General features: G+C 40.6%; 2 protein-coding genes across 3 annotated transcripts in view; one reads left to right on the top strand and one right to left on the bottom strand.

Annotated features, from left to right (window-relative positions):
* Positions 1-14,866, top strand: part of LOC119411943 (serine/threonine-protein phosphatase 6 regulatory ankyrin repeat subunit C-like) — a 1,101,338-nt gene that overhangs the window by 99,430 nt on the left and 987,042 nt on the right. The gene's annotated exons all lie outside the window — the stretch shown is intronic.
* foxp4 (forkhead box P4) overlaps positions 1-14,866 on the bottom strand; it is a 104,619-nt gene that overhangs the window by 24,304 nt on the left and 65,449 nt on the right. For both annotated transcript variants that reach the window (XM_037678918.1, XM_037678919.1), the window contains exons 4-5: positions 8,984-9,106; positions 3,823-3,969 (exon numbers count right to left, since the gene is read on the bottom strand). In XM_037678918.1, coding sequence (XP_037534846.1) covers positions 3,823-3,969; positions 8,984-9,106 — 270 coding nt within the window. The remainder of the gene's footprint in view (positions 1-3,822; positions 3,970-8,983; positions 9,107-14,866) is intronic.

Here is a 14,866-nt window from a genome sequence, read left to right as displayed (position 1 = left end):
CTCCAAAAGATAATACGTTGTAAATGTACATTAAATGATCACATTAAAAGATGCCTACAAGTTCATAAGATTTTTGCTCAAAAACAGAAAAAACAGATATAAATGCTCACCTTTCGTGGTGGCAAGTGATACATTTTAAGCTAAAAACAATGAGCCTGAAAGAGTATAATTAATAAAAGATTAAAGTGCGAACTGAGCAGTTTCATTTTGGTTTTGCAGTCTAATTGCAATGAGATAAAACTGGTTTAATTGTGGAGTGGTCCTCGTGTTTAAACCTTTTTTGTCTGACTGCATCATTGCGAACCAACAGAAGTGTAAATGAGCAAAGTCCTTTTTGTTTCGTGACCGATGCAGAGTACAAAAGTTCTGCAGAGACAACAGTGATTTACTCTGTGAGGATGAATGAAGTTGTGCATACATAAAACAAAATCCCTTCTTTGCACAGGATGTTGTAGACACTGACAGAGTCTGTTATGCCAAAGTGTCTCAAACCATTTCAACTAACAAATCAGATTTGCATTAGTTGCAATAATCTGGTTCAGGAAGATCAGCCGGTTCTGTCCGCTGCTTCGGTTCCATCCCTCCCGTCCTGTCCAGACCTTCTTGCCCCTTCTTTTCAAACTTGTCTGTCCATTTTATTTCTTCCCATCTCTCCCCTGTCTCTCATTCCCTCCTGAGATATGACCACAGTTCTTTAAAACACACATTGTGTGTGTGTAAGTGTGGCTGTGTTCTGTTTACATTAGCTGTGGCTGAGTGGCCAAAGCTAGCGCAGTAACAGGCTGTCAATGTGATTTATGAGCACATCACACACTGTCTGAGCCTGACAGTCACACGGACGCATACACACACAGGCACTGTGAACGGACACCCAAACACACACACATACACAAGCACATATCTTTTTGTGATGGTCAGAGTCACTTCATTAAGCTGACTCCTGACCAGTCCCAAATGCTTCGGTGACACACAAAACGCCACCTCAACACGCGCACACACAGCTTCTCTTTCAACGCATCACTTCCACAAAGCCATGAAAGTGAAAAGGAATTGCGGCAAAAAGAGAAAAGGGCAAAAAAGGTCACAGCTACTGATGTACAAACACTCCAAAAAGAAAAAAGAGGACGTATTTAACTCTTCCTCCTTCTTCCACTGTTCTGCAAATCTACTCACAATACCAGTCAGTTTGAGAACTGCAAACAGGTAAACCTTTCAACACAGAGCGTTACATTCCATGTCCTGTAGCTCCTACCATACCTGACCAAATCAGATGACAGGGAGAACTGCAACTGTGTTGTTTGATTTTTGTCCGGCAGCAACGATAACTGCTGGAGAGAACCTTGGTCACATCAGCTGTGTCCAGCTCTGCAGGGAAGCATATTCCCCCAGGTGGATGTGTTTGAGCAGTGAACCGTCACACGTCAAGCCTCTCGCTCGGCGCCTGCCTGCGTGCGTAGCTGTATGACCAGTGTTTGCACTTGTCTCGTTGTTACAGGACAAGCAACCTGAAAAGTGGGACAGCGGCAGAGCGCCGGGGAGAGAGCAAAGCGCTCTCAGACACTCGCTCAACATGCAAGTCAACCACAACTGGTTTGCTTTGGTCACGGTTGGGTTGGTGGACCGCTGTCAGTGAGGAGCATGTGGGCTGGTGGGGGGTTGCCCGCCGAGAGAAGAGGATGAAGGAATGGAAGAGGAGAGGACAAATCTAGGATGTGCCTCCTCATGCGTTTCTCAGAGAAAAGTCTCATGAGGTCTTTTCACTGAAGGGTTTCTCCTGTGTTGTCCTCAGTCTGTGAACGGTTTTCTTCCTCTTTTGGCTGAACACACACAGACACACAACACCTTGCCCACACAGATTATAACAATAATTATGTCTAATTGATTTACATCCTCCTTGTTGTTGCACATTTTGATCCTTGCCGATTCTTCGATATCCTGCTGCACCTCACGTGGTTAAATTGGCTCAGAGAGTGTGTTCTTGTATATTTGTGTGTGAGAGCCTCCAGATCTGACAGAAGCACAACTCTTATTATTTTTAATACCAGGTGAGAAATGATCTTTAAGACAAAATAATTACTTTTTTCATGCTTGTGTCTTCTACAATCATTTTATGTTTTTGCCTTTTATATTTATGCCTGTGTGTAAATGCATAGGTCATATACCAAAGTTCATGCTCAATAATCCAGGTACAAGTCCAACAATGTTCAGTCAGGTCATCTGGATGGTTTCGTTTTTTGCTGAGATGTTTCGTCCTGAGATGTTTCGAAGGATGAAACGTCTCAGCAAAAATAAAAGGAAACCATCCAGATGACCTGACTGAACATTGTTGGATTTGTACCTGGATTGTTGCGCATGAACTTTGGTGTTTTATTTATTTATTTTTTTTAATTCATTCATTCATTTAAAAGAAAAAAAAAATCATCAAAAAGAAAAGAAAACATTGAATGAAAATGTTGCAGAAAGAAGAAAATTCTTATAATAGCTGCCCCTTTTTTTAAAAAAAAGAAAGAAATTACTACAAACAACAACTCAGGGCGTTGTTAGTGTTTTAAACCACTTTGGCAAAACTGCCTCACAGGAATTGACGGGGGAGAGGGTGGGTCCCAGAAACCATCTTACAATGGCAAACTGATTTTTTTTTCCAACTATGTGAGTGTGGAGCTTGTGGGACTCCAGTTTGTTTGTGACTCCTCAGACTGAAGAAGTAATTCGGATGAAGGACGAAACGTCTCAGAAAAAATAAACCATCCAGATGACCTGACTGAACATTGTTATATATCAAATTTGAATTTATTTGGTTATTATTATTAATTCTTGTTAGTTTTCAATAATGAAACATTTATTGTGAGCATTTCCACATTAATGTTCTAACTGAATTTTTATTGGATTTTTTTTACTTTATTGCTTTATGACATGTGCTGTATAAACAAAGCTTGACTTGAAAGTTAAAAGAGACTCAATTAAAACAATTATGCGTAAATAAATCTACAGTCGTCCCTCCCTACTTCACGGTTCGTTTATCGCGGACTTGCTCTGTCGCGGTTTTTCAAAATAAGATTGGACATGACACAATTTTGATTGATGGATGAGCCGCACGATCGGCATGAAATTTTTATTTAAAATAAAATCATTTAAATTTATTTAGCACCTGGTGCACCTTTTTGAAGCCCATATTACTGCAGGATAAGCTTCCTCCTGCAGCTGATCAGCTGCTCTCCGTGCAGAGCGATGAAGTGGGCGTGGCCAAGAGCGCTTGCAGGTGTCAAAGAGCAGAGGAAGCAGGGAGCTGACATCATGACATTCTGTGCTCTTTTAGAATGTTTAGAGTTTAGAAACATTGCTTAGAATATTGCAAGAATGTGGGAAGGGTTCAAAACACCTATATATATATATATATAATTACTTACTAATTGCACTATTATTCCTACTTCACGTTTTTTCACTTATCATAGGGCTTCAGGTATATGGATCCCCCGTGACAAACGAGGGACCACTGTACTTGATTTCAGTTAACATCAGTAAGTTAAGGTAAAGTTAAAAAAAATAAACTTCTCAATCAAAAAAGAAAATGTCTAACATTGTCTGACAGCTTAGAAAAATAAAACAGGTAGTAAATGTTACATATTTATGGCATCATAAAGCAGAACAGTCAGAATTATCAGGGGAATCCAGCCGAGGCCGGCCCTTTGAACTGGTTAGATCATTTATTTTAAATGTTTTGCATCTATATTTGAATTTTATCACACTTTTACTACATTTAGGGAACTTATTTTACATCTGAGTGTACTTGAGCTGAGTGAATACGTATTTAGAGAAGTTCACCTCTTTTGCTGCTTGCTTCCCGACCTGCTGCTGCTGCTGCTGCTGCTGCTGCTGCTGCTGCTGCTGCTGCTGCTGTTGCTGCTGCTGCTGCTGAGTCAAAAGCTGGAGATGCAACTGCTCCTGTTGCTTCTTGTAGTACTCCTGTAACTAGAAGCGGACACAGAAAAAAGAGGAGGAGAGAGTTTGAAGCACGTTTATCATAGGACACTTTTTTTAAATTTAAATCTGTGTCAGCAACAAAAGCTTTACATCAACATGATCCACAGTCAGATATTAGTTAAATAATTCAGCTGGTTTTGAGTCCTTTGCTCTCAACATTCTGCTGTGGAGCTGTGAGCTGCACGGACAAACCATGTGCAACAAACAAACACAGGCCTCTCACAGACCGCTGAGGTACCGTACACTGCACAGCTGTTACAGTGTGTCAAGCTGTGTGGCAAAGTACCATAGTTGTGAATGTCAAGCCGTCCAGGATTATTCACACGGCTCAAGCTCTGTATTACAGGAATTAATTGTCACAAAGGAGGCAGACGACCAAAAATGCACTTGCAGGTGAGCATATTATAAAAGCACATAACTGAAAATCTGTTCTGAAGCTAAACACAAGAAAAATGCACGTGAAGGTGTTGCTCAAATTTACTGTAATCAGCCGACCGCTGTCAGAAAACACCTGTTAGCTACGCGTGAGTGTTTCGACGTTTACTGCCAAACATTTGGGACCGTAAATCTTAAACAGGCTGTTTTGATATCACGTACAAAGAAGTGGCTCCAGATTCTGTATGTATTATTTTGAAGCTGTGCATCGTCCATCATAAGATGAGTGCTAACGAAGTGACACTGAGGTGTATTTATGTCTGTTAAAGCAACAGTCCAGAGTTTTTAAAGCGGGGTTCTGTAGAAAGGTTATAAACAATTAATATCTTAACTTTTGCAGATGGCTCTTTGAAGAACCTCAGTTTGGAAAATAGAGATTATTCCTGACAGGATTAAACAAGCTAATAGCGCCAACACCATAGTGGATTGCTGCTGTCTTTAAACAACTTCAATCTCAAGCATTTCAATGCAGCTTTGAGCAACACAGTTTTAAAAACCTCTACTTTCACACCAGTTTCTCGTCCCCAGCAGAACCAGTTGCCCTCCCGCTTGCTATTTTTTAACCTCATATATTCTCCTCATACATTTGTATTCTTTGGCTTTTCATTCTGTATGAGAGTAAAATTGTTTTATATATACTTTTATATATACTTTTAGGTATCATGAGCCTGGTTCTGCTAAAAGTTTCTTCCTCATGAGGGAGTTTTTCCTTTCCACTGTCGCCTTCATGCTTGCTCAAGATGAGGGTTCGGTGATGGAGTTAAACTCAAAGCAGTCTGCTTCTCAGATAAATAATGTTAAATTATTATTTTTATATATGAATGTTTCTGTTCAGTGTCCTGAGACGACTTCTGTTGTGACTGGTGCTACATAAATAAACGTAATTGAATTGAATTGCATTGATACTCTTATATTTTAGTTATTTTCTTAGTTTTTTATACATTGTCCGCTATAACAGAACGTTGGTCAATAGCAGTTGTTTTAAATGTGCGTCATGAATTAACTTTATATCCTTACCATTTCACAGTGATTTACTTAATTGCAAGAACAAGTTGCAGTATCAGTACTTCCAGCAGGAATAGCATGAGATTTCTGTTGGATAAACAGTGTAATGGGAAATGGATGACCCTGTTAACATTTATGAAAGAGAGCTCTCATGAACTGCTGTGAAATTTTTGTGATAAGAGTCACTTTAATATGCCAGGAATCCACTTAGATCTAGGCACTATTTTGGACTAGCAGTTAGCTTGTCACTCTGGTCAAAATCAACCTACAATCTCTAAAAAAATATAGGTTGATCAAAGAGCTATTTACAACAGGTAAGATATTTACTGTACATATTTTTTCCACAGACCCTTAAAAAACATGACTTTTCCTAATCATTTTCTTATTTAAAAAAAAAAAAAGGCTTGAATACTGCAGAGCAATAATCTAGCATTATTAAATTAAACATTGTGTTAATGAAAACAAAGACACAAACACACACTCACAAATATTTCCACTCATTTACACAAACACACACAGTGTCCTCTGACTGGCCACGGCTTGTCTGTTTGTTTGACTTAGTAATCATTAATTTACCAAGGAAGCTCCATTAAGATTACAATCTGGCTGTGAGGAGAGTCAGGCGGAGAGGAAAACTCTCCCTGCACAGTGTGTGTTGCTCTGTGAGCGTGCATGTGTGTGTGTGTGTGTGTGTGTGCAGAGAGGGGGTTATTCTCTGGAGAACAGCTTGTACATGTGTCCGTCTGCAGTTTGTCTTTGTTTCATGGTGCATCAAATGTTCAAAGAGGCTTTTCAGCAGAGAATGACTTCACAGCGCAGCAGTTGCTTCGGTCTCTCATTCGTCTGACCCTGCAGCGAGCAGACTACACACCGCTGCCCATCCCCGCCACACACACCCACTGCACTGCAAAGCTGCTTCACATTATCCACTTTCAATCCTAACTCAGCCACAGTTTCTTTTTTGTTGCACAATTGAAAGTCTTTTCCCTGTGACGCTCCTTCTTGTCCTTAATTTATTTTAAAAGCAGGACTCATTTCTGCTCGCTGCCCTTTCTTTATTTTCCATCTGTCTTTCTTCACTTTTATCACCCCTTAGGCGGAGTTAATCTCTCTTTTCTGCGTCACTAGTCCTGATCGCCTCCTAATCACACAGACAAATGCATATGCAAGCCCGCACACACGCAGGGAAGCAGGCGTACACACTTACACACACACTTGGCTGGAGAGAGTGGTGAGTTGAAGGAATAATTAAGTGATAATTAAGGTCTTTTAATGATTTGATTCAGTGGCTCTGTACATTAAGTGTATGTGAAAGCGAAGCACTCACCTCTCCAGCCTATTACCATGACCTTGACTTTAGTGAATATGCCAAGAAAGAAAGGCAAAGCAGCCATAGCATACGGAGAGGTTAGATGAAACTTAAAGGTCAACACACAAGCACGCATGCAGATCTACAAACCTGTGCACGGACAAACACACAAGTACTTTGTAGCAATGGGCTGTAAAACTTACTTACACACTTTTACACAGAGCACTATTGCCATGGGGATATGAAATTTAATGCTTCAGTGAGTGATGTGTTAGTTGATTGTCTCGTGTGTGTAAAAGTGCCTGATTTGCAGATATATTCTAAGTGCGTGGTCCATACTGTGGTTAATTAAGTGAGAGAGCAATGTTAAACTCAGTGGTTTTTATTAGCAGTGCAGTGAGTGAGAGTGCATTATCAACCGCTCTCCTTTTTCTTCTTCTTCTTGTTACAGGAAAAAAAAAAAAAGAGTTGTTAAGGAGGTTCTCAGCCATCTGCGCGTCTGTTTCCAGAAAACCAGGCACATTGCACATTTCTATTATGATATATGTTGTCAGATGTTCCCAATGCAATTTACACTCGCCTAAAGCTATCGCTTCTTAATAAATCTACAAGGTGTTCCGGTTTTCCTGAGCGTGTCTGTGGTGTTTTGAAGACCTCAACTGTGCAATTACTCCACAATGTGAACCGACATTTTCACACCCTCTCCATGTGCGCTTTGCTCTGTGCAGCTAAGTATTTGACAAATCTACTCGAGATCGTGTCAACATGGCAACTTTTCTGCGCCAACGCACACACCCATGGCTAACGGCGAATCATTTTTATATGCTAATATGCATCTTTTTGAGTGCAGATGTGCAAATAACTCTAAGCACATTATTCACCAAACAACTGTGTGATGCCTCTGAGTGATAATGTAGACGTTGCTTATCTTCAAGGACACAGCCATGTCAAATATGATTTAAAATAAAATACCAACCTGAGATGGGTCTAAAACAGAGGTGGGCAACTTTTTTTTATTTTTTATAAAGGACTTGATTTAAGTTAAACTTCATACCCTGGTGTCAAATACTAGTCCTCGAGAGCCACTATCCTGCATGTTCTGGCTGTTTTCCTGCTATTTAGTGCACCTAAAAAGTTCTGCAGAAGCCTGTAAATCACTCGTTCATTCAAATCAGGTGTATCATTAAAACCTCTAACACTTTTTTTCTGCTTTGGCACACCTGATTTGAGCGAATGAGTGACTAACAGGCTTTTGCAGAAATTGAAGACATGTTAAAGAGCAGGGAGACATCTATGACATGTGTCCCTTTAGGACCAGGATTGGGACTATTCCTACGCCTATGCCTGCCCGTGGTCCTTAAGTTGAAGTCATAAAAAGCAACAGTTAAAATATTCCTCTGTGAAATGGGACATTCATTTCATAAAAACAATGTCAACATGTTTATTTTTGTTGTGTAAAACTAGTTATCTAGTCTGCAACAGACTTTAGTTCATGTTGTTTTTTTTTATATTAAGGGAAATTAACCATAACGCTACATGTAAAACAGCAGAATAAAACTAAATTAGGCATCGCAATTATTATTCTACCAATTAAATTATTTTAACAGAGAAATTGATGGACCATGCACTAATCATAAAGATGTCTTCATGTATTAAAGAAAGGAAATCATATAATCTTTAAAATATATACAGTTAAAGAATCAGTTTCTGTGTTGTTTGACAGCTTTGTAGAAAAAAGTAAACTAAACAATCTAATATGTGGGTTGACACTGTCAGGAGTTTTAGTTATTTTTTTTATCTAATTGAAGACCAGTTTATAAAATGGTTATTAGCATGTTTGGTCAAAAATCAACAATTGTAAAATTGTTTGGAATAGCAAACATACAAAATGAGGCTTATAACAACACAGCTACTTCCCACATTTAAATTTTTTCTTCTTTTTCTTGTAGATTTTTATTTTTTGCATTCTGTGAGCTCAACTATTAAACTCGCTTAATAAAGATAAACAAATAAAAAATTAACCTTTATTTTTGAACAAAGCATAAACAATAATTTTGTTAGAAACAGTAAAACCACAGCAAAGACTTTGCACTTTCCTCAGGAGTCATTAAAAATTAACTTTTTATTAATTTATGTTTTCTTATTCTATTTATGGCTGTTAAGGGTCAGATTAATGACAGTCCAAAGACTTCTTTGGGCCCTTGGGCCACATTTTGACCACGCGTTGTGTAAAATGAAGGTGTGTGTTTTTACCTGCTGGAGCATAAGAGCCTGTTGTTGCTGCAGCAGAGCCTGGAGCTGAGGAGGGGACAGGATCTGCTGCATCTGCTGAGGAGTGATCATCTGTGGACTCATCATGGCCATAGACACAGGCACCTGGAGACAAACACACACACAAACATTTCAAACTCCACACACACCAAGAATATCAGCCAAACCAGGACAGCTCAGTCAGTCAGCAGGTGGGGCTTTGTGTAAAAAGGCTCTGTCAGCACAGACAGCCTTGAGCATGACTGTACCTGCAACTGAAAGCACAACTTAAAACAAGCAGCCGAATGTGGCGCTAAAGGATGCTGGCATGACGCGGTTAGTTAAAGAAGTGCGCTGCCTCTTATTCTTTGTTGTCAGTCACTAAGAGGAAAAGCTGACAACATCAGATAAAGATAAACAGACGCTCAAACACAGACACATATTGTTGACACTGCCCTGCACAAAGCTGGCACTGTTCAAAAAACCATCAGTTCCTGCAGCAGCCATCCAAGATGAAAGGACAGATATGTAATCGACCAATAAAATACAAAATCTTATCTGCTTTTATAAACACGTGATTACGACCGGCTCTGATTCTTATTCCCCATAAGAAGTCAGGGCCTGGCTAAGAGGAAAGGAACAACAAAATGGGTATCTGTTGAGATGAATATCTCATCAGATAAAGCTGAAGGCAGTTCACGAAACAAAAAAAAAAAAAAAAAAGAGATAGGAAGAAGTTGTGATTTCTGCAGATTTGCGTGTGTATTTTTTGCAACCACGCTGGGTGTTGGTGCCTTGTACACAGAAACGTACAGAGATGCTAATCTGACTACAAACAGTGCAACTCTGATGACAAACTTACCACATAATTATGAAACGGAGAGCGCAAATGCACACAAAAAAAGAAGACAAACCATAGAAACAAATCCCGCTGACAAAGCACTTTTAAAATCGATGACTGCTGGAGGAACAGCGGATGAAAACTACTGTTAATACGAGGGATGAAAAGACGCAGGAAGGAAATATTTTCGAAGGGTTGAGATTGATTTTGAAAGAGTGCTTCCTCTTTCTCTGCCTTTGCAGCAATAATGCTTTAGCTTATCCCCCCCACGACCCATGTCATGGTGTAAGAGAACTACTTCAGAATGAAAGAAACAACATTTATTTACCACCTGAGGGGATGGAAGAGGACGTCACGGGTAAAATAAATCTGTAAAAAGTAGGGGTTGAATCGACTAGTCGATTCTAGGACATCTCACAAGTTTTTTAAGTTCACGTCTACCAGTCGCAGTAATGTGATTGTGTCACGTGTCACGGCCCAGCGCTGATCACCAGCCCCCCGTTTTTATTTTAAGTTTATTTAATCGACTAAATGAAATAAAGATAAAAACGGGTGCGCACCACGGTAAACGGGTGGTTTATTTTATTTTGTGGGTTAAATAAAATGAAACTTTTGCAGCTTAATAATGGTTTTGGTTTTCCTGTGACTTATTTGCAGCATGATAAACGGTAGGAGCATGAATACACGCTCATGATGTTTTGTTGTTCGTTTTTTTGTGTGTAAATAATAAATGACATTATTTTGTGAATATGATATAGCATCTTGAGTTCCTGTGACGTCACATCGACTCGTTGACGTCGACTCGACTTTTATCACGTTGAAGTTGACTTTTAAAAATATGTCTAAACACAATTGTCTCGGACAGTCTCTACAACCTGTTGTCTGTCTTCCTCTCTTCTTACAGATAATGATGATGCAATGGGGGAACACATGTCAGGCGAGGGCACAGGTGGGTGTGGCGTGCAGAGGAAGAGGAGTGATTGCACGGATGAATGGGACGCAGTGCGAGAGTTTGCGTTTGAGGGCAGATATCTGAGTCAGTGCGGGGTGACGGGTGGCGTTGTGGCAAAGGAACAGGAGAGCAGGGGCGAGGGGGAGGCGGATCAGTGCGAGTAAGACGGGGGTGGTGATGGGTGCCGTTTGGCGTCATGCCAGCTTGCCCCCGCAACTGGGCCTTGTCAGTCTAAGCTGCCAAATGAAAAGCTATAATTAATTGCTCTTGTGCATCCCATTCTTCCTCCCCGACTACTCGTACAGTCTATTTTATACACACCACCACTGACGTTTTCAAGTCACGGCTGTAATAATTACTGGAGTTATAGCACCTTTCTGTGTGTTGGCTCACGTTCTGATGCCTGAACCACGTGTGTGTTCCGGTGTGCAGACTTACTGTACTGGATGTGTGAGCGTGTGTGTGGCAGGCTGACTGTCGAGTAGTTAAGGTTTGACGCCATTAATTGCCCCTATAATCTAATATCACAAAGCGTGGTGATTATGGGGCATGCGTTGCCACTGCCATACGACACCGCCAGCCTCAGAGCCCCCCACCACAAAACAAAAGCCTCGCCATTAGCGATTTGACGGGCCAGGACAAAAGCGCCTCACAATGCAGAATTATATTTTCATTCGGCTTTGTCTCTCCTGGTGAATGATTTCTCCCCTTTCATTGGACTGTGAATAGGGAGAGTCTGAAAAGCCGGGTGATTTGAAGTCAGCCATTTATTAAATGCATTTAATTTTTTTCTCTCCCCCCTCGCTGTCGACCAATTTTTTTCATGTTGCATGTTAATTTAAAAGCGAGAGATGCGTGGTAGATTAGTGGGAGGGAGGTGAAGCTGCGGGGGGAGGTTGAAGGTGCAAGCAGGGAGAAGACTGAAGGAGGGATGCTATCCGAGGACAAAGCGAGGAAGAGAGAAGAAATGTAAAATAATGACGAAAAGATAAAGTTTTAAAGGTGCCATACAGAAATAGACAGAAACTATATAAGTAGGCTTTCGGAAGATGAGCATGTGGCCTAGAGCCTGAAGCGATGAAAGTGTGAGCGTTAATATAAATGCATTTACACTCTCAAATGTGGGCGGAGTCACACAGCCTCTCTCCGTATTAATTCCAGCCACTAATAATAGCGAGATTAAAAAACATAGGACATCAGTTGTATCATTAACATGCGAGAATAAGTCACAAGTTGCCCCACAATATGCGCACACGCCGGCAGGCACACACTTCTGAGGGGTCGGAGGCTGACAGAGGTCAACCTCTGCTATGGATGGAGGGAGCTGGGGGAGGCGAGGATGGAAGAAGGAGAGGAGAATCAGGAGACAGCCCTGTCGTTTACAGAGAGCGGAGGAGTAATTAGAGGGGTTGTTTGAAAAGGGGAGTTTAACTGATTAACAAAGGAAGAGAGGGAGCTGAGGGAGCGCCCTGAAAGATGGGAAGGAGAAGGAGGAGAAAGGCATGAGGTCCCAGAGGAGAGAAAGGAGAGGAAAAAAGGGGGGAATGTAACTTGCATTTCAATGAGGCTCCATCCCTCCTCTCCTCTTCTCCCTTGATGACTTTTCTTTTTAAACAGGGAGAAAAGCCTTTCGTTACTTTCCATTTCAGATGGAACCTCAGGAAGAGAAGAAGGGTTCCTGTTTGATGCTAAACCAGTGGGCTAACAGACCAAAATGTCTGCCTCGACTCCAACATGGAAATAAACTTGAATAAATAATAATAATATTATTTATCTGTGGAGCAGACTGCTTTGAGTTTAACTCCATCGCAGACTCTCATCTTGAGCAAGCATGAAGGCGACAGTGGAAAGGAACAACTCCCTCATGAGGAAGAAACCTTTAGCAGAACCAGACGCAGGACAAGTGTCCATCTGCTTCAACTTTAACAAATCTCTCTTGTAAATGAGTCTTTGAGGCTCAGTGGGAACTAGCCTGCATAAATAAAGGTCTAATAACAAAAATAATAATAATAATAATAAACCGGCTGGGTTTGAGAGGAATAGGAAGGAGGAACAGATACACAATGGCAGGTCCAGAATCACATGTTAAGATAGAAATAATATCAAATGAAAACTATTCAATTGTAACAATTCATTTTGAGGTCATTTTGTCCTCCAGCAGTCTACATGACAGCATAACAAGCCAACCCTAACTATAGGATTTATCAAAAACGGAAGTCTTAATCCCAGTTTTAAAACTGGACAATGTGTCAGCCTCACGGATAGAAACTGGAAGTTGGTTCCACAAGAGAGGAGCCTGACAACTGAAAGATCTTCCTCCCGTTCTGCTCTTGTAAACTATAGGAACTGCAAGTAAGCCTGCAGTCTGAGAGATTTTGTTTATCTTTATGGTGCATTAGGGGGTGTCTGGTAATGTGGTGGAGTCATGAGAATCACGAGGTGTCCCAACTATCAGAGCTAACTGAGCAAAGGGGACGTTTGTCACTTCCTCAGATAAACAGAGCAAGCATCATTCTCGTGTTTACTTCAACAAAATAAAAGTTCTCCTAAGGAAGGAAGATGTATGATAGAATTACATGGAGCTCTTTCAACCGTTGGTCAGCATATCTGAAACATTGTAAATGAGCCCACATGAATACATCCATAAACTGTTTTTAAAATAACGTCATGCAAACGCTTAAGTTCCTTTTGGTTTGGGTTCAACATGAGACTGTAAGTACAGCGACACATTTAGAGTAATCTGGTTAAAATAATCCAGAGTCTGTTTATCAGCTTGGAGTAAAACTCGAGTTTTTTGACTCTGGGAAGCATTTTTAGATGAAATGGGAGGAGTCACATTAAGGAACTGATCATAATCATGAAGTAGAAAAGAAAGAAAATACTGCTGATAATAAAATATAATAATAACGAGGCATAAGTGAAAAGTTGCAACCTTCAATTAATCAAATTTTAGATGTGAGGCTGTTTGACAAGAACAGGGACAGTTAATATCTTACCTGTTAGGGATGGCTCTTTAAACAGCCTCAGTTTAAAGAAAATCAATTTAGATCAGATGAACTGATGAGCTAATGACTAGTCACAGCAGCAACAAGATCAAACAGAGATGTCTTAAAACAACGCTACTCTCAAAAAGTTGATAGAAAGCATCGGTGTCAGTCTTGTTTTTTTTCATTATATGTAAATGTACATATAGTTGTTTGTGAGCAGAAATGGCAGCAGCAGCTAGCTGTAGCACTTTCAGCAGGAATATTAAAGGATTTCTACTGGAATAAGGGAGTACTGCATACTGATGGTTATGTAAAGGTTTATTATATGTTCACATAAACAGTTTTATCATTTTGAGGCTGGAGTTGGTTCAGGATGACGGCAATTTAATTTGCTTTTATCCTCGGTTGGACTAGCCATTAGCTCATCGCTCTAGTCAAATTTTAAACTATTTAACCAATTTGACGCCATTTAAAAGGTATCTACAACAGGTAAGATGTAGATTGTTCATAACCTTTGCTTAAAACCTCACATTAAAAGGTCTGAACTGTCATTTTTATGTTTCAAAGCAAATAATCTTTTTTGTTTATAGCGCAGGCCTGAGGTTGCATCCTGGTTTGATTTGGGTAATGGAAAAATGAAGTTTGAGGTGAAAATAAGTAATAAATTGTTGGGCTCAGTTAGCGCTAACATCCTTTTTGTGCCTGCACATTATTAGAAATGGTCTCAACACTTAACATGCAACGTCCTGTGCGACCACTAGAGGTTGCATTATTCTTAAACCCAAACATTTTTGGAAGAAGGACGGTGATGAATTCACTTTCTTTCTGTCGTTCACCCCATGCTCAAAGATGCTCCAACATGCGCAGCGCGTGTGCACATGATGGGACGGCAGAGATAAAGGAAAACTGTGATCGACCTCTAAACAGGCTCTCGGTTTAAATGATGCAGCCTCTGGGTCTGCAGGGACAAACGGAAACGAGGAATAATTGAAAAAATGACAAGAGAGCAAGAGAGCAGGAGGAAGAGAGGCTGACACAGACCTGCCCCTCCTCCTCCCCTGAACAACCCCCCCCCCCCCCCCCCCCCCCCCCCCCCCCCCCCCCCC

Source organism: Nematolebias whitei, chromosome 7 (assembly GCF_014905685.2).
Source record: "Nematolebias whitei isolate Nwh7 chromosome 7, NemWhi1, whole genome shotgun sequence".
NCBI lineage: Eukaryota > Metazoa > Chordata > Actinopteri > Cyprinodontiformes > Rivulidae > Nematolebias > Nematolebias whitei.
Note: the sequence above shows the minus strand (reverse complement) of the source record. Positions and strands in the feature narration are given on the sequence as shown.